The 27,641-nt window shown below is 53.3% G+C and overlaps 1 protein-coding gene across 1 annotated transcript in view; it reads right to left on the bottom strand.

Annotated features, from left to right (window-relative positions):
- The window catches only part of LOC104068212 (ankyrin repeat and fibronectin type-III domain-containing protein 1), a 207,353-nt gene extending 180,595 nt beyond the window's left edge, over nucleotides 1-26,758 (bottom strand). Inside the window, exons 1-2 of the mRNA XM_054080894.1 lie at nucleotides 25,470-26,758; nucleotides 3,448-3,641 (exon numbers count right to left, since the gene is read on the bottom strand). Of these exons, the coding sequence (XP_053936869.1) occupies nucleotides 3,448-3,641; nucleotides 25,470-25,588 (313 nt within the window). The 5' untranslated portion in view covers nucleotides 25,589-26,758. The remainder of the gene's footprint in view (nucleotides 1-3,447; nucleotides 3,642-25,469) is intronic.
- Nucleotides 26,759-27,641: the final 883 nt, after the last annotated feature.

Raw genomic sequence — 27,641 nt, 5'->3', positions numbered from 1 at the left:
CTGCTTTGGATGCAACCCAGGACACGGTTGGTTTCTGGGCTGCGAGCCCATGTTGCCAGCTCATGCTGAGCTTCTCACCCATCAGGACCCCAAGTCCTTCTCCTCAATGCTGCTCCAAATCCATTCCCCACCCAGCCTGGATTTGTGCTTGGGATTGTCCCGACACAGCTGCAGGACCCTGGTTTCTGAAACACCCAGGATCTTCAGGCACAAATGACCAACACCTCTTATGCCAGGGTTGAGGGGCAAAATACATCCAGGATTTAAAGCAAAGGCCTCAAAGTAAAAGCCAGCCACAGAGTGAGCAGGGTCTGTTTTATCCAGCAAGGCTGTGGGATTGACAGTGAATGCGATGCGGGACGGGCTGGGCTATGAGGCACCATGGCGCCACAGCAGCGACCCGCTGCTCCGTCTGCTGCTCCTCAACAAACACAGCTCCTCCCAAGCTCCCCTGGCTTTGTAAGGTGTAAAGACATTTCCCTGCGGGCAAGGCTCTGCCAGCAGATCTGGAGGCACAGAATCAAGACCAGCAGAAACAAGGGGATGAGAGAACAGAAGAGAAAGGCAGAGGGCTTAAAATTGCGAACAAAGAGGCAACCTCGGAGCACAGCATCCTATCACCACATCTTTTTTTTTCCTCCCCTACTTTCAATATAATAAGCTGCTGCTGCTCCTCTCCGAATGTCAGCTCGCACAACACAGGAACTGCTGTTTGAAAGCTGTGATTATTCAAGGCACAAACACGTCAATCGGAGCCCAGCTCCAGACTGCCAGCACAAGATAGCATCGCAGCAGGGACGCAGCAGGAAACACCGCGACGCAGGCACCAAGCCTGGGAGGAGACCCACCCAACAGGCAGGAAAATCGCACATGGAAGGACCCAGCCCTGGCGCCCCTGTGCTCATCTGTGACAGCTCAGGCACCACTCCATGGCCTTCTGTGCCCAGGACCATCCCTTCCCAGCAGCACAGCATGCCCAGGCACAGCCACCACCGCTCTGCTGACTGGGACAAGGCTGTGCGCAGAACACAACCCAGCTGCCAGGGTTCAAGGCAAAGACAACCACCTGCTGTACCCACCCCTCCACGAGGGACACCTCTCCTGAGGATGGAGAAGTTGGTAGTCAAGCCCCACCAACAATCAGGGTCACATCTGGTCATGCTGATCCCAGTTTCCCACTGATTTTGCTGCTCTTAGTCCTCACCCTCTCCCAGGGGCTGACACGCAGATGCCCCTCCAGAGCAGCCCTGGAGCAGGACCAGCAGTGGAGCTACTCCCCTCCAACATCTCTCCTGCTCAGCCAGGAAGCCTCTGGTCCCTCCTCCCTCCAGAATGGGGAGCCACGAGCTCACCTACCCCAAAAAGCTTTTCTGTGCACTGAAGGAGCTTGTCCTGACTTTTACCAAACAAGTAAATCAATGATCAAGCCCTGGAGAGGTCAGAGGGGAAAGATCAAGGTACATGGAGAAGAAATGCCAGGGGCAGAAACAAGCCAACAGGCTAGACTCCAACCAACTTTATGCTATTCTGCCTCCTCTGCACTCGCTCCAACAGATCCATGTCCTTCCTGTGCTGAAAATCTGTGGGAATCCTGCTTTCCTCATCAGCACATCAGGGGCTCACTAACCTCCAGCACCATGGGCTGTTCCACTCCTGTCCTGCCGCCCAGACATCTCTCCTCCCTGCAGCTTGAGGGTTGCTGCATCCCTGCAAGCAAGGCCAGAGCTTCCACACCAGCTGAGGCCACCACTTGTCCCAGGGCTCAGACTCTTCCAGCGCTGCGTTTTCCAGGTGGATACTGCCAAACCCCTGACCCAGGCTGCAAGAGACTGATACAACAGCCAGGCAGAATGGAGAAAAGCATTTTTTCTTCCCCTCCATGATAGCATGCCGATAGCCTGCACGAGTAGCTAATTAGCAGTTCTTAACTGAATATCAAGGAGTCAGGAAAAGAACTTGGAGAGGAACTGGAGAGAAAATAACTTGTGCATTCACCCAAGACTCTGGCTATGGAGGAAGCCTTCCAGCCCCTCATGTCCCGAGGAGTCAGCTACACAAGCTTGCCCACAGGTCTTCCTGCCATACCAAGAACGCTCTAGCAAGATGGGCTGAAATGAAAACTACAGTTCCTGTGTGCAGCAGAGAGCAGTCGCTTGGGAATCACAGCACAGCCAGGAGCCCTGCTGTGACAGGGGCAGCAGGATGGGCTCGGCGACGCGTGAAGATCTTCACTGTGCACGACTTTGGGGAGAACTTGGGGAGAATTAGTAGTGCCAGGAAATGAAATGCAGCCTGCAGAACGTTCAAATTACTCCAGGGTCTGGCCAGCTGCTCCGCTGGCAGCTCACAGCAATCCAACTGCGAATGGGTTGGGTTTAGAAAAGAAAATAATCAAAGAATCCAAGGGTGCTGTTTGAAGGGAGCTGGTTTATAAGGATTTTATTTAGCGCTGGATTGCCAGCCCTGGCTTGCAGGCCTTATCTTTGTTTCTGTGCTAATAATCCCTTTCCCCATCATTTTTATGGCTGTGGTGTGATTCTGCTGGCACTAAAAGCACTGAAACATGTTGGCCATCAACAGTTTGGCCGATAAACTTGTTCACAGCAGCTGGCTCAACCACATTAGCATTTCATCAGGAAAGGCACAGGAGTAGAAGAACATGATAACAACTCTCAGCTGCCCTGAAGGCCAACGTTTGTTACCAAGCTGGGGAGCAGTGGCTACAGCAAATCCCCGCTCCAGGCCAGGACGGTGGGAAGAGCACGAAGGTGCCACTCTCTGCTGGTGCTCCTGATGGAGACCAGCAATGAGTGCCCTGAAGCGACTTCACACTATACGAAGGTAGCACTTTGAACTGTAGCAGAGGCCAGAGAGCCATTGAGGCAGCAGCTCGCCCCAAAACATGTGGCCAGGAGATGCAGCTCACCCAGAGGCAGAAGGCTCTTGAGCATCAGCTCCCCGCACTGGATGGCTTTCACAACCTGACTCCCCTCTTTCATGAGAGTAAGATAAAAAAGTGCAAGGTTTCAGGAACAAGCTCAAAGGAATCATAAAATCATAGAATCATGGAATGGTTTGGGTCGGAAGAGACCTCAAAGATGATCCAGTTCCAACCCCTGCCATGGGCAAGGACACCTCCCACTGGATCAGGGTGCTCCAAGCTTCATCCAACCTGGCCTCAAACACCTCCAGGGATGGGGCAGCCACCACTGCTCTGGGCAACCTATTTGAGTGTCTTGCTACCCTCACTGTTAAGAACTTCTTCCTAATGTCTAGAAAGGCCCAGAGTGTGGCACAAAAAAAGCCCCAAACCTCATCAAGAAGGGCTGGGTTTAGAGCAGGGTAAACCCCACACAGCCTGGGTTGGGTTTATTTTCTTCTTTGTGCCCCTGGAGAAGGAGGAAGGGTTTGCTGGGGTGGAAGTTCCCCCAGTGCTGCGGCACTCACCGGTAGAAGGGACCGTGCAGCCTTTCTGGCAGTCGGAGGCCAAGTGCTTCCTGTAGGGCTTCTGCTCCGGCATCTCCTCCCCGTATGGTTTGGAGTCAAGGAGGGGAAGCCTGCTCAGAACCGGGGATTGCGGGATGCTAGGTAGTGTTCGGGACTTTCCCAGGAGTGGTCGCTGCAGCTTTCTGTCCAGAGACCTTGAGGAGAGAAAACAGAGACCACAGCCCATTCAGTAGGTGGTATAGTTCCTTCAAGGCAGGACCCTTCTGTGACACAGGATTGAGAAAACAAGGTCCTTCGCAGCATCAAACCACACCCCTCGGCAGCAAAGCTGCTGCTATTTCAGCGAAGCCCTCTCCCTTTGCCAATGTATTTTAATGAGGATTTGCATTTTGAGCTGCAAGCCACAATCAGCATAGACTGCACATGGAGCATCCTAGTACCCACCACGCACCAAGCCCCACAGATACTGAGAATCCAGTGAATAAACAAACAAGAAGGTTCAGGACTCAAATGATACAAACTGCCTTGAAGAGAGTTAAAAATCCCACTTAGTGCTCAGCATTGTCTGAGACAGCAGAATGCTTTTTGGGGTGAAAGCCAGGCCACTCGGGGTTCCAGAAACATGCGCTACAGGGAAGGTCCAGACTAGATCAAGGCAGACTCACACAGCAGGCACTACAGAGGTCACAAAGGTGCCATGAAACATGTAGAAACACAAGCTCAAGGTCTTTATGGGGTCAAAACTCAGCCAAGTTTGATGACAGGGCTCAAAAACTGTAAGGGTGACCAAGATGCATACCAATGAGCTACTCGTATGATGACGAGCTGCTGCCTCCTCCCAACTCCAAAGTATGCAGAGCTTCACTGTGGGGCACAGAAGCAGGTCCCCTTCTCCTGCTTTACCCCCAAGCCTCCCTCAAGGGATGGTCCTAGTCCAGGCCATGCTGCCAAAATGCCAGATGTGATAAAAAGGAAGGGATGCCCAGCATCACCACAGTGTGAGGAGACATGGCAGGATCACCCGGTGCACAGGTTGAGATCACACCAAGGATGTCCCTATTCCCTGCTGTCACAGAGCTCAGCACCCCTGAGAAGACTCAGCCCCTCTTCACCCCAAGCTGCTCCCCAACCGCATATTGAATGCTACAAAACCTTCAAATTCCCATCCCAAATTCAATTCTTAGCTGGTTTGTGCTCATTTGTTCTTGTGCCAATATTAACCTTTAGCTTAAATAATTATTTCCCTTCGCTGGTGTTTGCTCTCATGATTAATTTCCATTACCCCACAGTCACAGCCCCTTTTGGCCTGCACGTTTCCAGGCTGATAAAGGCACATTCTCTCAGCCTCCTCTTACAAAAAAGAGCTTTCATTCCCCATGGTTGTTTCCACACTCCTCACTTGCCTTCTGTCCAGCTGAGACCTGGCATCGCCCACTCATCCTGGAGCACCCTGCGTTGCTGAGGTCCGGAGTGGCTGGCAATGCAAATGCTCTGCCTCCCTCCTCGTTCCAGCACTAAATTGTATCCTATTTCCACCAAGATAGTCCTCAAGGTCGCGCAGGGAGAGTCTGTCATGCAGAAGCTCCTGGCCCTCAGTGGCTGCCTGTCACCACAACATTCATTATGGCCATTTTTCACTCCCTTGACAAGTGTGACAGCCGCTCTCAACTGGTGTTGGCATCAGATGTGGTTCCTGGGTGAGCAGCAGCCTGTGTGTCGGGGCAGGGCTGCAGTGGGACCATAATGGCCTAGAGACTTGGCAAGGGACACAGGCAGAGCTGAGGGAGAGGGCAGGAGCCCAGGTCTGGGCAGCCCTTATGCCTCTGACTCAGACTGTAAAAGCTGCATCCATCAGAGCAGGGATGGGGAGCACACTTTGACTTTTAGGGATTAATTATGGTATTAATCCAATTCACCCTGGGTTCCCAGGCAACACTGCTCTGTTTCTCAGAGCTGTCGCTGAGCGCTGTGGGGATGGGACAGCTCAGGGACACGCACCGCTGCAGCCGCACCGGGCACACAGCACCATCCCACTCACTCCCAGCCCCACGCTTAGCCCACAAGCCACATGAAAACAAGCTGTGCCAGGAGATACAAACCCAGAATTTGAGTGCGGAGTTGTTGCTATTTCAGTAGAACGTATGTACTTCTCATTGTAACACATTGCACTGGCACAGGAACACGGGGATGTAACTTAACACGTTGTGCTGTATAAATGAGTCCTGGGCTCCTGGTTGCAGTTCAAAACATCCCATGTAAACCTCAGTGCTTTTAAACACACCTGGGTACGGCTCCATCACGGCATTAGCATTTTAAGTGCTTACATCTCTTTGTGCCTACAGTGCCACTCACACAAATCACAGGGGTAGGAATGGAAGAATTCACACCCTTAGAGGAGATACGTTTAAGTTGTGCGGCTGTAGACAACGATTTAGATCAGGAAAGAACAAAGTAAATAGAAACCTGTTTCTATCTGAAATCTGAATTCCAAATCTCAAGCAAACTCCAGCTCTCTGGATCTACCACCCCATACACAACTGCAGAGGTCCTGGTGGCAACTGTCAGCTGGGACTCGATGCCTGCCACCACGAAGTCACATTGCACCTCCATATGCTTTCCAAGCATATGGATCCACAGCCAGGCAGTATCAAGGACGGCACATCCCATTACTAAAGATCCCTGATGGAGTGTAAAGCTCAATTAGAAAAGCCATAATCAACACAGCTACAGCTTATATTTAGCTGCTGTTCAGAGTTTTGCAGAAAGGAGAACACATAATCAAGTCTTGACAAGGGTGGAAAAATCCTTCTGGCCACGTGTGAGAGCTCCGGCAGTAACCCAGTGACAGCTCCATCACTCCCAGACCGTGGCCAGAAATGTGAGAGCAGCCACCAGGACCAGGTCCCCTGCCACCAGGGCACAAGCCAGGCAGGGTGCCAACCCCACCAGCTGCTCCAGCATTGCCCATCAGAGCCACAGCCAGGCACCCAGGGGACATGAGTGCTGCTACCCCACGCAGTTAGTGAAAGCAAACAGACAAACAAAGCCAACCACTGGGACCAAAACAATGCGGGGGGGGGGGGGGGGGGGGGGGGGGGGGGGAAGAGGCAGAGAACATCTCAAAAGATGTGCAGTGTCCAGCACTTTCCCCATGGTGATGTCCTCACTTGATGGCTTCTCTGCCACCCCACGGAAGGGCTGAGCAGAGACAGAAGGAAGAGAGGGACAGAGAAAAGGTTAATGCAAGTTAAACCAGGGGAAGCCAGATCCTTCATCCCTCCTGTCTCTCCTCCCAGCTTATTTTGATGTGGGAGAGGCTCCACTGTCAATGGAGAGGAGTTTCCAGCCCAACCTGAAGGCTCATTTTTGTCTCATTTTGAAAGAGAAAGGACACAGAGCCTTTGCCTTACGCAAGGGAAGGGTGGAGGAGGCACCATGCCAGTCCTGCAGAAATACAGCAACACGACAGAGATAGACTCATAGAATTGTTTGGTCGGAAAAGACCTTTGAGATGATCAAGTCCAACCGTACTTGTCCACTACTAAACTGGATCCCTGAGCACCTCATCAACTCACCTTTTAAACACCTTCAGAGACGCTGACTCCATCAACTGAAAGCAAGCAGGAGGGGAAAAATAATCCTGACCCCACGCCTCACACAATTCAAAAAGGACCCCAGCGAGCCTCACTCTTCACACAATTTCCCAGGGAAGTGAGTGGGAAGACCTCCCGCGCTCCTCCTTGAAACACCCAAGGATGGTGTCCCTCCACAGACCCCTGTTCCCGGCAAGGGGGAAGCCCTTGGCCCTGCCGCTTTGGCTAGTCCTGGCAGCTCTCAGACAAACCCAAGTGCGTACCATGCTAACTCAGCTCCCCTGGTCTTCCCAGAGCCAGGCTACTCATGGAAAATGGGAAGATGAGAAGGAGGTTAACGCAGAGAGCAAGGCTAGAAAGGGTGAGGGGCGGAAGAACAGGGCACCAGCTGCTCCAGATTTTGCTTGCCTGCTCCAGTGCTGTGGCTCAGTGACAGCTGTATGGCCCAAAATGTGAGACCATTCCCAACTTGGAGGGGAACAATCCTTGCCCCAAAGAGCTCACAGCCCCAAAAGGCAAATAAGAATTAAAAATAAGAAGATGGGAAAGCCAAAAGGCTGCTCCTCCTCCTGCAGGACTGAATGGCTACTTTACACCCTCCATCAACTCCCTCCCTAAATCTACTGAACAAAGGAAGCCCATAAAGCTGAGTGTTTGGGGAAGAACAGCCAAATGAAGTCCTGAGATTAGCTCAGGATTGATAGAGGATGGCAGGGATAGGGGCCAGGAGAGCCCAGTTATTGCAAAGGGATACCTACTCCTGGGTCTTCCCAGCCCGTGGCTGCTCCTGCCAGCACGCTGCTCAGCCTTGCTCCTCCAAGGAGGTGTAACTTAGCAACATGACCTTAAAAACTCAGCAAAGGTTTCAGCTGGATTCATGAAAATGAGAGATGCTACAAGCCCGAAGGAGCTATTAACCATCATGACCTGACCCTCCCTTGGGCTGGGGCAAGGGCAGGCACGTCCCAGGACGGTGGTGTGTGCCTCCTCCACAGCCTAAACTGCCCAGCCTCTGCCCACAAGCGATGGCTGCAAAAGGGAAAAAAGTAAACAAAACACCCACATCCATTCCCTAAAACAGCTTGCAGAGCCCCAGCTGGGTGTACAGCGACAGGCACAGGGAGACAGCACACAGCCCGAAGAGCTCTCAGTCCTAAAAGGCAAACAAGGAGGCCAAAAAACAGGTGGAGAAGCCAGGGCAGAAGGAGGTTTCTCAGTGGTGCTCAGCTCCATGGGCAGGGTTCATCTTTTACTGCATGCCCATGGTGCCTCACCCCACTTTCTGTCCGTGACCACGGCAGAGGCAGGGGCCACTCCTGACGGAGCCGCCAGGAGCAGAGCTGGATGGTGAGAGCCCAGCTCCCAGAGCCAGGCACGGCTGCGCCTCTGGCACCCAGGAGGGCAGAGCGCTCAGCTCTGCTGAGGGGAGGCTGCCAGCCATGGGGAAGAGGAGGTATGCAGCGATTTGTGAGATGCTCTCCTTTCACGGTTGTGGACAGGCTGGATTGATGGGCCCAGATAAACCGTATGAGGTTTAACAAGGCCAAGAGCCAGGTCTTGCACAACAACCCCATACAGCACTTGAGGACTGGGGAAGAGTGGCTGGACAACCGTCCAGGAGAAAAAGCCCTGGGAGTGTTGGTTGACAACAGCTGAACATGAGAAGGCAGTGGTGCAGGTGGCCAAGAAGGCCACCAGCATCCTGGCTTGGATCAGCCATGGGGTGGCCAGGAGGAGCAGGGAAGAGATCATCCCCTGCACTCGGCACTGGCAAGGCTGCACCTCGAATCCTGGGTCAGTTTTGGGCCCCTCACTACAAGAATGACATTGAGGATCTGGAACACATCTGGAGAAATGAAACAGAGCTGTGGAAGGGTCTGGAGAACAGGGGTTATGAGGAGTGGCTGAGGGACCTGGGGCTGTTTAGCCTGGAGAAGAAGAGGCTGAGAAGAGACTTCATCACTCTCTGCTGCTCCTGGAAAGGAGGGTGGAGCAAAGTGGGTGCTGGGCTCTGCTCCCAAGTAACAAGGGACAGAATGAGAGGAAGTGGCCTCAAATTGTGCCAGGAGAGGTTTAGATTGGATATCAGGAAAAATATCTTGACTGACAGAGTGGTGAAGCCCTGGCAGAGGCTGTCCAGGGCAGCGAGGGAGTCTCCACCCCTGGAGGGGTTTAGAAACCATGTGGCCATGGCACTTGGGAACATGCTTTAGCAGGCACAGTGGGGTTGGGCTGAGGTTGGAGTGGATGAGCTTACAGGGCTTTTCCCAGCCTTAATGACTCTGTGAATCTATAGGAGACAACATTGCCCTGCAGCTGGTTCCTGCAGAGGGGCTGTGCAGGAAAAGGGAGCAGTGGGAACAGCTGGGAAGCAGAGGAGGCTGCAGGTGCTTTAGAAGCCATTTCTGGACAGAATTACAAGGCAACAGTGGTGGCAGCTTTGGTACCCAAGTCAGCACGGCCCAAAGCAGTGTCAAAGCCCCTTGGAGGGCAGGGGTGAAGGGTGAGGGGACAAGGTCAGCAGGGAGAATCCAAGAGGAAGAGATAAAACCAGGTAAAATGCAGGGCAGAATCAAATACCAAAGCCCAAGGATTTTGGAAACACACTGCCTCCACAGGGCATCCGTGCATGTCCAAATCACCAGTATGGTCTAGAATGTTATCAACTGTTAGCAAACGCCTGAGTCACTGCCACTTGTCCAGTGACCCTGTGTATTGCAAAGCCAGAGCAAATCACTGAGAAATCTTCCCTTCACGTTCAAAAAACAGACAGAAAATCTTTTCTCGCCACCCAGTCTGTGTATCCCAGTCACCTGCCCAGCAGCCAACATAGAAGCCATAGACTCACACCAGCTCCCAACACTTCGGCAGTGAGCAGTGACAATGCACCACGTCCATGCAGAAGAACCCCCATCACATAGAGTCATGGTTTTAGCAAGAGAGAGGAGCAGCCAACACCACCAAGAGAAGCAACCATGAACAGAGAGCCCTGAGCATCACTGCAGGGCCAGCCAAGCACTGAGCACAGCCTTTCCCACCCTGCACAATGTTCTCCCATGTTCCCAAGAACATCCCTGGAGCACAAGGCATTCAGACAGTCCTCGTCCTGCGCAGGGACCATGCAACCCTGCTCAGTTATTGTTGAACCACCTGGGAACAGGGGGGAGGCAGCAGCAGCCCCTTCTGCCACCCGAACAGAGCACAGCTGGGTCCTTCACGCAGGAATTCAGCTGAGCCACCTCTCCCTCTTTGACAGCCAAACCTCCACAAAACCATCCTCCTGCTGTTAAAAGGTAAGAGGGGCTGAAAAGTCAAGGATGATAGCTGTAAACAAAGCATCTTTTATCTGACTGTGAAACGGATTCAAAGCAAAACAAAAACCAAACCAGCATTCAGCTAGCAAGTTCAGAAAAGGAAAAAGATTTAAAAAAACCCCAGCCCTGTGAAGCTATAAAAATCCCTTCCAGGCTCAGCTGCACGCTGGTAAATACCATCATTTCCACCAGCTGGTTCTCCAGACTGAAGTGCAGCTCTCCAGCAAGAACCATCACCCCAGTGCTGAACAAACACTGCCCAGTGTCAGGGCAAGAGTGGCTCCCATCCCTGCCAACCTGCCCTTCCACCCCAATAGGTGGGACAGGTGCCAGGGGCCACCAGGACTGCAGGAGAGGAGGGCGCACACCCCACAGGCTGGGAAACACAGTGAGGCCCTCAGCGAACCATTTCAGAAGAGCTACGTGGAGGAGAAGCATTCAGTAACTATAGCCACTGAGAGCCCAGTGTGCCTTGAGCCCAGCCCTGCCTCCAGCACCCATCCTGGCCCTGGACCTTAAAGGCCATCCAGTCGCACCGCCTGTCATAGGCAGGGACACCTCTCACTGGAACGGGGGGCTCCAAGCCCCATCCAACCTGGCCTTGAACACCTCCAGAGACAGGGAAGCCACCACTTCTCCGCCCACCCTGGGTCAGGGACTCTCCACCCTCACAGCAAAACGTTTCTTCCTAAGATTTCATCTCCATCTCCCTTCTTTCAGCTTAAACCATTCCTCACCTCCTCTCCCTGCACTCCCTGATCAAGAGCCCCTCCTCAGCTTTCCTGGATCCCCTTTCAGGACTGGAAGCTGCTCTAAGTTCTCCCCACAGCCTTCTCTTCTCCATGCTGAACAACCTCAACTCTCTCAGCCTCTCCTCATACAGGAGGTGCTCCAGCCCTTGGACCACCTCCATGGCCTCCTCTGGTCTCACTCCAACAGCTCCATGTCCTTCCTGTGCTGAGGACTCCAGAACCAGACACAGGGCTCCAGCTGGGGTCTCACCAGAGGGGTAGAATCCCCACCCTCCCTGCTGGTCCCACCACTTTGGATGCAGCCCAGGACATGGTTGGTTTCCGGGCTGCAAGTGCACGTTGCCAGCTCATGTTGACCTTCTCATCCCCCAGAACCCCAAGTCCTCCTCCTCAGGGCTGCTCCAAATCCATTCCCACCCAGCCTGGATTTGTGGTGGGATTGCCCCAACCCAGGTGCAGGACCTTGCCCTTGGCCTTGTTGGACTCCATGAGGTTCACACAGCCCCACCTCTCCAGCCTGCCCAGGTCCCTCTGGATGCCATCCCTTCCCTCTAGTGTGTCAATCGTGCCACACAGCTTGGTGTCATTGGCAAACTTCCTGAGGGTGCCCTCAATCCCACTGTCCATGTTGCCAAAAAGATGTTAGACAATACCGCTCAACACCAGGCTCCACAAGGATATCGAGCCCTTTTTTTCTGGCTCTATCACATCCCCTCCACATCCACAGTGAAAAGGAGCCCTGGGCACCACCTTTCTCACCTGCTACACTGACCTGCACACCATTCTGAGGGGTGAACCCAAAATGGGGCACTCAGGAGGGCTCTAGCAGCAGTGCCCAGGTCTGCTGGAGTTGTGTCACATCAACAAAAGCAAAGTCCCAAAGACAAGAAAGTCCCCAGGGACAGGAAAAGAAGTAGAAACACTTACAGAGTGTGAACATTATCCTGCTAACGGAGTTCTCTCTGATAAATGGGGAAAGAGGGCAGACGAAGGTGAACACATGAATCCTGGCATGACAGCAGAGCAGCCGAGCATCCTCCCTCCTGGCAGCTTGAGAGCGTGACCTGCATCCGCAGGGTTCAGCATGCTGAAGATCCCAGGGTCCCCATGCCCATAGCCAGGCTCTGCCATCCAGGTACTGCAGAGCTGAGAGGATGGCCAAAGGCATCTGTGATGCTCCGCAGGGAGCACAGAAAGCTCTTGGACCACTCTACAAAAGACAAAGGGCTGAGGCTGCACTGCCCACCTTGCTGGGGTATTTCAGATGAACAAGGAAGCCCACCCAAAGATCCTGTATGCTGTAAATCAGTTCAGGAGCAGGATGCGACCCCCAGGGACACAGCAATGATTCACAAACACCACCAACCCTAAGGCAGGTGAGGGACAAAGTGTGTTTGGGACACAATCGCTGTGCAACAGCCACGTTAAGTCAGAGAACAAACCGGCCCAGAGAAAAACAATGCAATTCCTTGCTTTAAATGACAAACCTTTCAGTCCCACACCATTATTAACTGTATGCTGAGATGAGAAGGGGTTCTGTGACCTGCCAAAGGCTGCGACAGCACAGAAACCCGCCACCTCCCAGTTCATGAGCCACTGAACCACAGGGTTGTGCCCTGCCTCCTGCTTCTCTTTGGTGCTGATTACTCACCTCCTGTTTGCCCTTGAAAAATTTCTAGGACAAAAGCTAATGAAGCGCAAGCAACGCAGAAGACAAGCTCCCTGGCTGATTTTAAAAGGTGGTCTAGCTGTAAGATTAACACGGAGCTGCCTCCTTTACCTTTGCAAACACCTCTCAGAGGAGGACGCGAAGGGGGTCCAGCACCACAGCCACCTCCAGCACCCACCACCCTCCTCTTGCTGAATCAGAGGCAGGACCACAGCCGTGACGCTCAGCCACTGTCACCCCCAGCCCAGCCCCTCCCACAGATGCCCACCCGCCACACCGCCCTGATCCCCTTCCCAGTCTCATGACACAGGGCTGGTCTTCTCTGTTGTTTCCAAATCCGAGTCACACGACTGAGGAGACAAAAAGCTGCTGAGATCATCTTGGAAAGGACACTGCTGCTCCTGACAAACACTGGGGAGACGCTTCAGGCATGATCTCTACGTGCTCCAGCACAGAAAGCATAAAGACACTCCAGACAACTGTCGGGGATGCTCAGTTGGTTTGAAAACCTATCATTTCTGCAGTGTGTCAAACTCTTATAGCACCTGAGGCTAACAAGGGCAAAGCTGGCCTATCTCTGACTACTAAATCCCTGGCAAAAATAATTATTTCATATGTTTTGGTCAAAAATATATTTACACTCATAGGCTTAGACACATATCATTGGTTTAAATCCTTCTGGGCACCACCTTTCATCCAGAGCCTTAGGCTGGTTTTCATTTCCTTCTGAAGTCCCAGACCACCAGCAGCACGAGAGGCAGGTCACCACTGTGATCAGAGGGACACCAAGCCCATTCAACAAGACAGTTTTATGCTCCTAACAGGTCCCAGTAGCATCCCTAAAAGAAATGGCTTTCAGTGATGGAGTAATCAATGCGCAAGGGCTGGGAGCAGGGCTTTAGGCAAGGGCAGGACTCGCCACAGCAGGCATTCATCGCTGCCTTCCTGGGCTGGGGCGGTTGATGGGCTTTAACCTGTCTTCTGAGCAAGAGCAAGGAGCAAAGAGACCAAAAATAAGCAGAAAGGAAGCATGCTTTCTGGTCTTCACAGAGCGGGGTATGGTTCAGCTGCCAGGCTAAGGAGAGCAGCCCCAGCTGCACAGAGAGGCCAGGCAGGAGCACCCAGGTCCAGGTTTCCTTGGTGCTTATGGCTTGGTCCCAGCTGCACAAACAGCACTAGCACAGACAGGACCAAAACTGCCCCACAGGGGCTGGGCTCCCAATCCATCCCATGGGATTCAAGGAAAGTAAAGCCCAAAAAGCATCCCATGTTCTGAGCATGAGCCCAGGCCAGTTTTAGCTGCTAGGCTGGCTGTGAGCAAGTCCAGTTAAGTGGCTGCAGGGGAAAGAGGAGACAGGTTCTGCCAAGGGAAGCACATCCCTGTGCTGCCCCTCAGGAGGGCAAACAGCCTCCAATGTCACCAGGCTGGCTAAGATCCTTGCTCTCCCCCCACCTCTCTGGACCAGCTGAACACAAAGCCAATGCAGCTGCTGGCTTCAGAGACCTTGGCAACATCAGGGGATGAATCAATACCCGCCTGCCAACACCACTTCTCTCCAGTGCCTCTTCCCCTCTGGGGTGATCTCTGCAGCCCAGCACCAGGGCTCTGCTCTCCTCTCCTCCCTGTGCCACCACTTGACCCTGATTGAACAGTAGCCACAAGAGGTTAATTAGCACCATGAGTGAGAATTGCTTCTGTGCTTGGGTCACAAGGATGTATTTCTCCATGCTTTCCTTCCAAGAATATCCCTTCTCCCGGCTGTTGGGGCGTTTCATGCAGGAGCCAGCTACAGCCCACCCACACCAGAGATCGGGGCAGGAGGACACCCCAAGCAGCCCAGGCCAGGGAATATCCGCAGCAGCAAACCTTCCTGAGATAAAAAATGACCTCTGTTCCTTGAGAATATCAAGGTGAAACAGCTTTTGTCCCTTTGGAAGGTCATCAAGGTGGTAGGAAGAAATAACAGGCCCCTTGCAGCCCCAGGGGTGCCAAGCAGGGGTGCATCCACGGAGACTTCCTTACCATGCACCGGGACAGAGTCATCCCATCATTGACAGGTTTGCTATTTGTTCTTTCAAGCAACAGATAAATGTGCTGAAGCTTCCCATTTTTCCCACAAACATGGATTTGCAGGGGAAAAAAAAAAAAAAAAGATGTAACAGAAGTGGTCACCTGAATTCTGTGCACAGGGCAAGCAGCCACGGGCCTGGAGCAGGCAGTGGGCACAAACGCCAGCTCCAGTGGCTTCCAAGCACCATGGAAGCCTCTGGGTGCTCGAGGCAGCGGTGCCCACCCCAGGGGCTGCTTCGAGCAGGGGCTAAGGGTCGGGGCTCTGCTTTGCCTACCCCCACAGTGGCTGCCACAGTGCACAAAGCAGAAGGAGCTGCTTATTCCCACCCGCGTTCTTTCTCATTAAAAAAATGCAAACTAAAAATATTTTGCATAAATTTGTATAATTGCCAGCTATTTCTATGGGAGAAAACACAGAACTTGGGGGAAAAAAACAACCACCTTTTTAATTATTAAAGAAAGTCTTCCCATTTGGAATATTCTAAATAGAAGTCTTTGGGGTTTTTATTTCCTCTCTGCAATGTTTCTTCCTGGGTCTAGAAAAAGTCTCCTTTGTCAGCCCAAGCTCCCTTGCCTTTCTCTCCAGCTCTGCAGGAGCTTATCTCACCTCTGGCAGCTGGATGCTCCCTGTCCTCTCAGGCCGGCTACTCCCCCAGTAAGGGTCTGGAAGGAGATAACGCGCTCCCCGGACTGTCCCGCAGAAGGTGGCCAGGCTCAGCACATCGTTGTCTCCAATTCCTTCCCTCGACTGGGGCCAGGTCAAAGCTGGTCACTTTTAGGAGGTCTTTCAGCATCCAAGGACAAGTGGCTGTTTGTAGGACAGGTCCTCCCCTGGTGCTGGGCACACCAGCGGGGTGATGGATAGACCCCAACGGTACCTCCTCCCTGCTCCCCAGACTCTGTGCCCATGGGAACTCATGAGATCCAACACCACCAGCCTCACAGGTTCCTCACGTGCTATTCACCTCAACGTCTCCTTGAGGCACACAAGGGCACGGAGCCCCTTCCCCTCCAAAGGCAAATGATGCCAATGCAGCCTGATACCTCAACAGCAGGCAGCCAACACCCTCAATATCCCCTGTGCTCCCCAGGGCCCCCATGAAACCCACTCCCAGCTGGAGAGCAGCATTTGCTCCACAGGCAGAACAAGAAAAGCCCCCAGTGCCACAGGCAGCAGGAGCTGGGCTGCCTGGCATCCCCTGCCACCCAGGAATGCCCTGCGCAGGCGGGCACAGGCTGCAAAGGGCAAACAGGGACAACCACCATTCAGAAATCCTCCCCATGCCAGCCACCACTTTTATTAGAAGCTGTTAAAATTCACATCCGCTGTTTGAAATCACTTCCTTCCCCTTTGTTGTGCGCAAGTCCTGGTGCGTATCGCTGGTGCTTCTGTTTCCTACCTGCACACCCACCCAGCTGTGACTCAGTGCACAAAACACGGATGGAATTCGGAATCAAACAGTCTTTCTAGCAACCGTGACTCACAGGCCAGGGCTTTTCTGCTAAAGGAACGAAGTTTTCTGCAGTCAAGGCTACATTTTGTAATTCCCTTTAATACCAATATAAACTTCCCCTTCCCTCCCACTACCCCATCCAACTACCATTCCAAAAGAAAGCATGACTATCTTTTTTTTTTTCCCGCCTAATCCACGCAAAGTTTAGCTTCAGCTTGTGCAGAAAATAGTCGGGCTCCCAAACTCATCTCCATTCCCAAAGATCAGCTTTCAGAGGAGGCAGAGCTCAGCAGAACGGGAGAACACAGGTGCAAGTCACATCATTGGCTTTAGATACAACATAGCCCCAAAACCCAAAGAGATGCCACAAGAGGTCGGACATGCTCTTCAGCCTGTCAGATCCAGAAAGTTTGATTTCTCCTGGCATGTCCCAGCTCATACATGCCTGCACTTTGCAGAGATATCAACCATAACCTCTACCTACAGCAACGTGAGTAAGTTTTTGAAGGGCATCAATAGCATCAAGAGGACCAGCGAGCACAGCCCGTCTCGCTCCGTCCACATCACATCCCCCTGCACCCATGCTGGTGCCCAGCACCATGAGAGGAAAAGGAGGCAGAAGTTCCCTTGTAGTCCAGAATGCTGGGGGTTACTGGGTGCTGTAACTGAAAACACACCCAGGGCACAGAAAACCGCCACGCAGACTAGGATGCATCAGGTTCTGATGGAGAGCGGCCTTGCAAGGACAGGTTTGATGGGGAGACAGAGAGAGATTTCTTCTCCATGATGCTCCCCATGCCCCTTCCTGATAGATCATAGCCACAGCGATGCAAACAACAGAGGATAGCAAAGCTAAAAAGCCTCTTTAGGTTAATATGCAAAGCCCAGGCAGCTCAATCAAGCAACAAAAGCTAAATGTCATTTCCTCCCGTGGCACTGCCACTCTGCTCACAAAACAGAACCGTTTACATGTGACAGCTTGTCATCGTTTGTGAGACACCGGGGATGCAATGCTCACACAGCCTGGGGAAAAGCTGATGCAGAGGAGAGGGGAGAAAGGCTTGGTCCTTCACTTCACAGCACACACCACCAGCACAGAGGTGAAGCAGCCGCCAAAATGCAAGAGCTGAGAGACACCAGTCACCCCAACGGCCACAACCACACAGCACCACGATGCCAGACCATGTGGGAAGAGCAGTGGCAGCACTCCCCATTTCCAACTAGCCGCACCTCAAAGCACCCCGGCTGCATGGGAGGACAGCCACCCATCCAACTGCGAGCACCCTGCGACCCACCGAGCGACCCACACAGCATCTCCCCAGCCAAGAGAGGCTGAAGTTTCAGCTCCAGCTCCTAAAGCTCTTTCTCACATTCCTGCACATCCACACAAACAACACTGGCTAAGCTGGAAAGATGCTGAGTGTCTGCTGCCTGTTACAGTTAACAGGATTAAGGGATGCTCAGCACTTCTGCAAAGCAGGCTGCCGTCTGAGTCACTAACACTGGATTTAGGACTCTCTTTCCAGCTCAACCTGGTTCGGCATCAGTGCAGAGCACTTCCACATGGTACTAATAGACATCAATTTTTATTTTTATGTATATATATATATACACACATGTATATATACAATTAATAGATTGTAATGATCTCTTGCAGCAAAAACGTGAATCCATGCACCCACACACATTTTCCTGCTGGCCTCACTGCAGGGAAGGAAAGTGTCAGCACAGGGAAGTTGGAAATGCAAGTGCCATGAACAACCTTCTTGAGTATTTCAAGCAGAAGCTTCTCACTTAACCCAAAACGCTTACAAGTTCCTTACTTGTTTTCTCTTTTAAAAAGCAGGTACCTTTCCATATTGACATGTCATTTGAAAGCAGAAAGATTTGGTTTTGTCATGTTTTGAACCAAAGGGGGAAAAGGAAGGCAGGCAGCTATGTGTGAGAGACCCTCTGTCCCCTCAGAGATCCTCTTGAGGGGCAAGTTTCATCGCGTGTTAAAAGCCTATAGCCCAGCTCAAGCTGCAAGATGAAGCACCCTGGGAAAAGTCTGTGCATATTTGCAAGACTAAATGCTGCACATGGGTGCCCAGAACATCCCTGAGCATCCAGTGAGACTGGCAGACGGACAGAAGCTCCCTAGGAGCTCCAGGCACTGCCCAGCTGCTCTGCTTGCTCCGTCTGCCTTCTTGCTCCATCCTGCCAGCCCTCAGCTTCCACAAGGGCTTAAAACAGCCAGCACCGATTGAAAAACCCCAGACTGGGATCTGAAAGAGTGGGCTGAGTCCCCAGCGCAGTGTCTGATGCGATATTGGGCAGCTCTGTGCCATTGTGGCACAGCCAGGACGATGCACGAGGCAGGTGGGCTCTGGTGACGGGGCCTCCTGCAAGGCTTCACGGTCAGACAGAGGTGGGAGAGCTGCTGCCACTTTTATCCTTTGTGCAGCCAACACAGGATTGGTTCCTTCAGCGTAGTTTTCCAGCCCCAAAACTTGCCAGTTCCTCCTCTTTCCCACCACAACCACATGCTGGAACACAGACGCACTGCCAGAGCTGCCGAGATATTTTTAAATAGTCCAAAACAACTGAGCACAATCGTGCCAAGAAAACCTTGCTCACTACCCCTCCCCACTTACTCACTGTGAGGCCCATCAAACTACACAGCAAGGAACAAGGATCAGGATATCAGTGTGAAAAATGCCCCCAAAGGAGAGAAGGTAACAGCTCCCCATTGCTAAGTCCAGCTTCCTGCAACGCGCGGGACGGGCTCCAACTCTGACAGTGGCAGGGACACATGGAGCCACCTCTGCACCCGCTGTATGTGCAAAGCTGGAGCATCACCTGGAGCAACATTCCTTCAGCAGGATCATTATTAATGGGCAAACTGTTTGGTGGATGAGAAATTGGTTGGATGGTTGCATCCAGGGGTAATAGTCAATGGCTCGATGTCCAGCTGGAGATGAGTGATGAGTGGTGGTTCCTCAGCAATACATACTGGGACCAGTGCTGCTTAATATTCTTATCAACAATACAGACAGCGAGATCGAGTGCACCCTCAGCAAGTTTGCAGATGACACCAAGCTGGGTGGTGAGGTTGACACTCCTGAAGGATAAGATGTCATCCAGAGGGACCTGGACAAGCTGGACAACTGGGCCTGTGTGAATCTCATGAGGCCAAGTGCAAGGTCCTATATCTGGGTCAGGTTAATCCTTGGTTTCAATACAGGCTGGGGGATGATGTGATTGAGAGCAGTCCTGAGAAGAAGGACTTGGGGTGCTGGTCAGTAAGAAGCTGGACATGAGCCGGCAACGTGGGCTCACAGCCCAGAAACCACCCGTGTCCTGGGCTGTATCCAAAGCAGTGGGACCAACAGGGGAGGGAGAGGATTCTGCCCCTCTGCTCCGCTCTGGTGAGACCCCACCTGGAGCCCTGCGTCCAGTTCTGGAGTCCTCAGCACAGAGAGGACATGGAGCTGTTGGAGTGAGTGCAGAGGAGGCCATGGAGATGATGCGAGGGCTGGAGCACCTCCCATACAAGAACAGGCTGAGAGAGTTGGGTTTGTTCAGTCTGGAGAAGAGAAGGCTGTGGGGAGACCTTAGAGCAGCTTCTGGTACTGAAAGGAGCTCCAGGAAAGCTGGGGACAGACATTTACAAGGCCTGTTGTGACAGAAAGGGAAGGAGATTTAGGCTGGATATAAGGGAGAAATGTTTTGCTGTGAGGGTGGTGAGGCCCTGGCACAGGTTGCCCAGGGAGGCAGTTGATGCCCCATCCCTGGAAACATTCAAGGCCAGCCTGGATGGGGCTCTGAGCAACCTCATTTGGTTAAAGGTCTCCCTGCTCCTACAGGGGGGTTGGACTGGATGACCTGTAAAAGTCCCTTCCAACCCAAAGCATTCCATGATTCTATGATCTAGTGACACAGGCAAAACAGGCCAGGCAAGGTGGAATTTCTATGTAATTTAACCTAACTCGATTCATTGCTAATTAACACAAACTTCCAACACCAATTCAGGCATTGAGAAAAAAGGCACCAAAACCTGCCTGTCTGCCCCCACCCACCCCACCCCCAGCCTCCTCTCCCCCTCCCGGCACAGAACAAGCCAATCGCTTCCTTTCCCCATCTCCCAAGCTCAGCATCCCGGGGTTCACCGCAGCTCACCCCACTGCCTTCCCCCAAGCCAGGCAAAAGCTCCTCTCCTGGAGCCCACTGAGGACATAGGCTCCTAAAGCCCCAAGTTTTTAGGGGTCCTCAGTTCTTCTGCCTCCAAGAACAAAGGTTTCCACCAGGAGAAGGACACAAGTTCCAAAACCAGGCACAAATATCTCCTTTCACTTCCCCCATCCTGAAGATCTCCTTTTCCATAACCAGGCAGCAATTTTCAAATGAGCACATCGAAGCCCCTCAGTGGGGACTCCAGAGGAGGGGAGAGGTGGCAGCTATCAAAGAAGGAACATCCTTCAACCTCCTGAAGCCAGGAGAGCAGATCTACCCAAAACAGTACTGGGCCAAGAGAGAAAGCCACTAGATCAAACAGCAGGGATAGGACAAAGGAGAACAGTATTCACCTGATAGAGGGAAGACTGAGATGAGATCTTATGGAGAAATGTTTTGCTGTGAGGGTGGGGAGGCCCTGGCCCAGGTTGCCCAGAGCAGTGGTGGCTGCCCCATCCCTGGAGGGGTTCCAGGCCAGGTTGGATGGGGCTTTTTCTCCCCTGATCCAGTGGGATGTGTCCCTGCCCATGGCAGGGGGTGAACCTGGATGGGCTTGAGGTCCCTTCCAACCCAAACCATTCTGTGATTCTATGATTCCCACCTAGAGGACAAAAGACGTCCCAAAAGCCAACTCTGGATGGTATTTGGGATTTTAATGAATTAGACCTCTAGCTGCTAGAGGTCACAGCTCCCAGGGATGGATGCTGCCATGGCATTTGGAGTGAGATCAGCTCCAAGAGATTCCTTGAGAATCTCTCCCGAACCTGTTAACTCTGTCAGACGGCAGCAGATCCCTGTCCTCCCAGAACTGCTGGCAGCATCCAGGATCTCAGACAAGGACTGCTGCGCAGTCTTGGATGGAACCAGCAGCCTGGAAAGGTAGGTGCCAGCCTGCTTCCGAAACCCTCAGCTTGCCCCGGACCCTCCCCTGCACACTCACAGCCGAACAAGGCCACATTTTCAGCCCAGTTACCAGACAATAACCTTCCTCAATTTTCTGATCCACTTTCAAAAGCTGCCAGAACCCAAAACTACTTGTCCAGACCTCTCAGTATAAAAATAGCTCACTAAATAAAGGAGTTATTGTGTATAACCTGCCTCTTCCTTTCATTACTACTCTCTGCCAGAAGCAGATCCTCTCTACCCTTCCTGCCAAGCATGAGCACCTGGAGACTGGCACCACAAGATAAACACAAAGAATAACCTCCTAGACCTCAGCGAGCACCTCCAGCCCCTCCTGTCTTTCACTCATAGGTGCCTGCAGCCAGTGCTGCAGTCTCTGAACCGCAGAGAAATCAACTCCCACAATGATCCAGGCCTTCATCCTGCACAAAGCAAGGCAGCTTCAAAACCAGTCAAGCTGAGCACTGGGTTCATCCATCACTGGTTCTGCTGGATTGAAAGAAATTACTGCAAATAAATCACAGAATCACAGAATGGTTTGGGTTGGAAGGGACATTAAAGATCATCTAATTCCAATGCCCCTGCCATGGGCAGGGACACCTCCCACTGGATCAGGCCGCCCAAGGCCCATCCAACCTTGCCTTGAACACCTCCAGGGATGGGGCAGCCACAACTTCTCTGGGCAACCCGGGCCAGGGCCTCACCGTCCTCATTGTGAAGAAATTCCTTCTTATGTCTAACCTATATCTGGCCCTCTCCAATTTAAAGCCTTTCCCTCGCATCTTATCACTACAAGGTCTCCTCAGAACCTTCTCTTCTCCAGGCAGAACAACCGCGACTCTCTCAGCCTGTCCTCGTATGGGAGGTGCTCCAAATGACTTGCACACTTTGCTGTGATGGGCTCTGGCTACTCTGTTTATGCGAAGTAACTACCACCAGTGAAGCCTCGTGCTGGGATTACTGATCCTGTCACACCTCGCAGCCTCGGAGATTCGACCATTCAATTGATTAAAGAACATGGGCCAACTATGCCACAGCACAGTGGCAGAGCGTCCATCCTGGTGCTGAGCACAGCAGGTGAGGCCAGGGCTGGAGCAGCCTCCAGGCAACACAGCAGTGAGGGTGTGATCCACGACACTGCTCGTGCCGCAGGGCACGGCAGAGCAGCATGGCAGCCGGCATTGGAGGCTGAAGAGCTCCCGCAAGGCTCAATTTTGGCCAATAGCACTCGAACACGGGGAGTGATAGTGTAACTGCTGGGCCCCTTTTCTGTGCACACGTTGGAGCCCACAAATTCCCAGATCCAGACGACTCACTCAGCCCACCTCGTACACGCTGCTTTATCTGGAGGTGGCGTTTGAAAACACAGGCACATTAGTTAAGACCATAGCTACACATCTGCTAATATCTGCTAGGTCCTGTGAGGCTGTGTGGGACCACTATATTTAGAATTTAATAACTCCAGTCAGTGCATCCTCCATGCCGCAGCCCTGCCTGCGTCTGCTTGCTGGTGTCCTGGGGGACCACACAGCTTCGGCAACTGCTCTGGGAGCCCAGCTGCCCTGAGCCGTGCAGAGGCCAGGGCAGGGCTCGGGAGGGTCCATTGGACACCACACTGCTGAGCCTGGGATGCAGGACCTCCGGTACCTCTGTGCACATGGAAATGTGAAGTCTGAGCATTTTATTTCCTCCTTTCATTTGCCCACATTAGCATGAAAGTTATAAATAATAAAACCAGTTAAAAATAAATAACACCAGAAAGGTGCTCATCAGAGCTAATAAAGCTCTGTCTGGAGAAAAGACAGGGCTGGGCAGGGCAGTCAATGCCTTTCGTTTGCTTTCGGATCCCAGCCAGGAGCATTCAGCCCTCTGGATGCCAGCAGCCAGTTCAGCTTGGGGCAGGGGTCTTATTTGGGGTTTCTCCATGTACAGAAGTTGGAGGGAAAACCAGGCAAAACCTCAAGTAGCTTGGGTGAAAAGCGACACTGATTTCAAAAGCAACCCAATCAACACTTATTTCTACTTCCATAATCAACCGCGTGCAATCAAGGGAATGGGCTCAGTGTCTGCAGGTGCACTCGAGCCCTTGTCCCTGAGGAGCCAGGGGCACTAGGAATGCTGCCTACACACTGAGACAGCCCTGGAGCAGCTGCACGGCATGGGGCAAAACACATGAAGGAGCAGGGACAGCACAGCTCAGCATCTTGAGCTCAGCCACGCTGGACCACTTGGGAACGTGGAATAAGCTCTGCTTGGGGGAACCACATCCCCCAGCCCCACACAGAGCAGAGCTTGGCCCGGCAGCAGCCCCACAGCCGTGCCTGACACACAGTGAGCCACAGTCATGCACGAGGGAAGCACTCAAACATGCCCATACCCAGCACCCCACCAGAAAATCCAGTACGTGAGCTACACACCAGCAGTGTCGCTTTTGTGCCTTATACTCCAGAGTTAGGAAGGCACCAAGACATACCCCTTTACATGGGAAACCACCTCATACCCTGAAACACAAGGGCCAGGACTGTAGCACCTACACATGGGCGATCAACAGGGTACAGGAACATCTCCCCATCTCCCTTGTGCCAGGGAAAGGCTGAGACCTCTCCACAATCGCTCTCCACACGGTGCTCAGCTGCACATCAGTCAACCCCAGGGATGCGCCAGCTTGGCAGCACCCAAAAAACCAACCTTCTTCCCACCCGGCCCCAGTGGGTGGGCACTGGCATGGCAAAAACCCAAGGGCAGAAACCCTGATTACAACACAGAGACAGAGCAGGACAAAGCTCAGCTGGGAATGTTTCTGGAGAAACTGTAGCATGCGTTGAGGCAGCAGGGAAGAGGTGACCATCTCCTGGAGCCACCAAGCAAGGAGTGGGACAGCAACAGCACAGCACGGCATGGGGGGGAAAGCAACAGACCTCCACCTTCTTTTGATCTGCACGGGCACTTTAACACCCTTCACAGAGCACAAGACGCTAAACAACCAGGGAAGAAGCTGAGTCGCTATCTTGGTGCTATTTCTGACCCCCCTCTGCCCCGTGTGTCCCCACACAGACACGACCCCTCCCAACACAGGGAAGGGTCGTGTGCAGGGCAGCAGGAGGGTTTGGGGACACAAATCCTAGTAACCCTCCACCCCACCGTGAGCCCTCATAGAGGGAAAAAGCCCTGAGCAGCATTGAGTGACAGTCACATCTCACAAGCTGTTCATAACGTTCAAGGAGAGAGCAGCCAGCCAGACACAGAGCAATTTTCTTAATTGCAAGAACTGTGTTTACATTGCAAAGCAAGGCTGCCTGGGGCTGCCCTTGCTGCCTCCCACCGTGACCCTGAGCACTCCGCCAGCAGCGTGCTGCTCTGGGAGGGGGATTCCAGTCAGCCCAGTGCCACCCCTCCTCATCCCCAAACTGCTCACCTTCTCAACGAACACCCTAAATGAGCTGATGAATCGTGTATCTGTCTGCAGCCCCCTCAATGCTGCACCCCCTCCCCAAGCACAACTGAGCCCCTGCTCCCAACCTTCCCGGCCATTGCATCCCAGAGGTTCCATCATCACCACATACACACCGGCTTTCAGCTCCACCTGCAAAGCCACTGCTTGCTGCCTGTGCAGTGGGGATTTTGGATACAGCAGCACAAGGAGCAGAGGGAGGGAAGGGCAGTTGTGGTACAATAACCTCATTACTGTACCAAGAAGACAGAGCAGCAGCACAACACAGAAAGCAGAAACACAAGTGAGCAGGTACACGTGTGCCCAGTCACCCAGCAGGTGTCCAAGAGGTCCTGCTAACACCTGGGACGCGCCTTGAGCAGGGAGACAGACACCAGGGCACGGAGCCTGCCAGAGATGTCCCCCAGCAATGATACGCTTGGGAGCCCCAGACAGGACAGAGGTGATGCTTCCAGAGCTCTTGGCTTGCTCCCAGTTCCCCCCGCCCCAGCCATCAGAGAGGTAAAGGGAAAGCAAAGCACGGAGGACTGCATCTCCCACCCCGCAGCGCCCTGGGCACACAGGAGGCACCAGGACTCATGTGCCACTGACACCCCGTACCTGCACTCTGTGACACTACAGCAACAGCTCCCGCTCCGCCGGCCCTGCCACCTGGAGCGCAGCTCCGTCCTTGACTTCCGCAGGCTGAAGTACTCCGTCAGCTTCCCAAATGAAGCCATGGCCCCTGCGGCGTCCGAGCGTGCACCCACGTGTGTCCCTGGGTGCCAGTCCCACTGCACACTTGTGCATGCTACACAGCAGCTACACTCGCTGCCCCGTGTGCTCCTTCAGCCCATAGGACTGGGATAGGAGCACTGTAAGTCAGAGAGAGATAGCACGAGACAGGAGGAGTTTAGCCAGGAATTACTTGTTGGACAGTCCAGCGCACACTCGACGGCGATCCCTCACACGGCAAGGGTAGAAAGCCCTGCCTCCCCGAGCCAACCACAGGCGCGGGGCTGCACAAGAGCAGCTGGCGGCCACACGCTTATTTAGTGCGATGCTGCAGAGCCGAGTTAAGGATAAGGGAAAAAAAAGTAATAACGCCCGTTGTACAGGATCCCTCAGTAGTGATGGCACCGGTCTGTGAGCCCTCACGACGAGTGACTGCTTAGCAGGTGAGGGAGCTGGCCTCCAGGACGGTGGCCCAGGGTGGCAGCAGTGGCCCTCAGTCAGGTGAGGGGATGCTGTCTGGATCTGAAAGTGATGAGAAACCCAGAGAAATCGTCTGTTCCGATGGATTTCCAAAGGGTCTGTTCTTACAGCACATGGAGACCAGCACAACGGGCAGAGAGGATCCTCACTTGCTCTTCTTCCAAAGAATTCCCACTTGCTCTTCTTATGGCTATTCTGAGTTCACCAGTTTTTCTCCTTTTGTGTTTTTCAAAGCAGAAGGAAGGCACCCTTAGCCTCCAACAGCGCCTACCTAACCCGATTTTCCAGCCTGCAACACCTGAGCACAGGAGAGGAAGAGACATTTAAAGCAAGCACGTCCGATCCAGTCAGAGGTCACCTGCAGGCTCTGCCTCCCAAGTTCCAGGACCAAGCCCTTCTACAGCAGAGCAAGGGATGCTGCAAACCCAAAGGGAAATCCTACTGCCAGCCCTCCCCTCACCAGGAGCACTTGTCTCTGCATCCTCGGTGCCTGACGCCAGCTGGGCGGAGGAAAAACAAGAGCTTCAAAAAAACTCCTCGCTACAGCCCTGCGGAGCAAAGCCACATTTAGTCAATGAAGCACATCCAGGGGAAGGGGTGTCTGATGGTGACTCACAGCCACAACACGAGACCCTCAAGGAAAGGGCAAGAAAGCCAGCATTAACTCAACGGGCAGCCCAGAGAGCTACCTTCGCGTCCTCTTGATCCCTCTGCTATGGATGCCATGTTAAAAAATAAACAAACCCCCATTCATTGCTGGTTCCCTGCTCAGAGCCGCCCGCTGTATGAAGGGAAAGCATCCGCCGCCGAGAACCTGCCGGGTGCCTTGCCAAGCCCCGCTTCCCTCCTCCCTTATTTTCATCCTTTTCCTCCGGGCTCTTGTCCAGCTTCCCGCTCCCAATTCAGTGGCTGCGACAGGGGGTACGCCCGCAGCCCCCAGCCCCCCGCCCCTGCTTGTGACTCGGTGCCACTGTCATGTCCCTGCCTGCGCTTGTGGGGAGAGGGGTTTGGAATTTGTTTGAACAGTCTCGCTCCCTATCTCCCCGCTCCAGCACTAACATTCATCTCTGCTAAACGGTGCAAACCTGCGCACAACACAGGGGGCTGATGATGCCCGGGGGTGCCAGGGGGGTCCCTGCCAACCCCACCACCAGGAAACGACATGGTCCCCCATCACCTTTGCCCTCCTGTTCACACAGCAGGTGAAGAGCGCTTCGGCTCGCTTCCCTCTCCCAGCTGGGCAAAATCCAGCCACCCCCCTCCATCTCCCACCTTCTCCCTCCGCTGGGCTCCAGTGCTGCCGGGGAGGGGTCCAGGGCGCTTCCCGAAACCGGTTCGTTTGCGGAGATGGGGCTGAGACAGAGCAGCCTCTTGCTGCCTCTTCCAGGCGCAGCGTGAGCCGGTAACACGGTCACCCCTCTTATCTCCCATCGGCTCCCTGTTACCGGTCGCCGTGAAATGCAAGACGTCAAAGGAGGTCAGAGGAGCCAAGGGGAGCGAAGGGGGTGGTGGGAGGCAGCGGAAAAGCAGCCAAAGGGGAGACAGAAGGGGACACCACTTGTTTCCCTGCTTGAGAGG

This window comes from Cuculus canorus, chromosome 15, assembly GCF_017976375.1.
Source record: "Cuculus canorus isolate bCucCan1 chromosome 15, bCucCan1.pri, whole genome shotgun sequence".
Taxonomy (NCBI): Eukaryota; Metazoa; Chordata; class Aves; order Cuculiformes; family Cuculidae; genus Cuculus; species Cuculus canorus.
The sequence above is the reverse complement of the archived record's forward strand: the minus strand, read 5'-3'. Positions and strand labels throughout refer to the sequence as shown.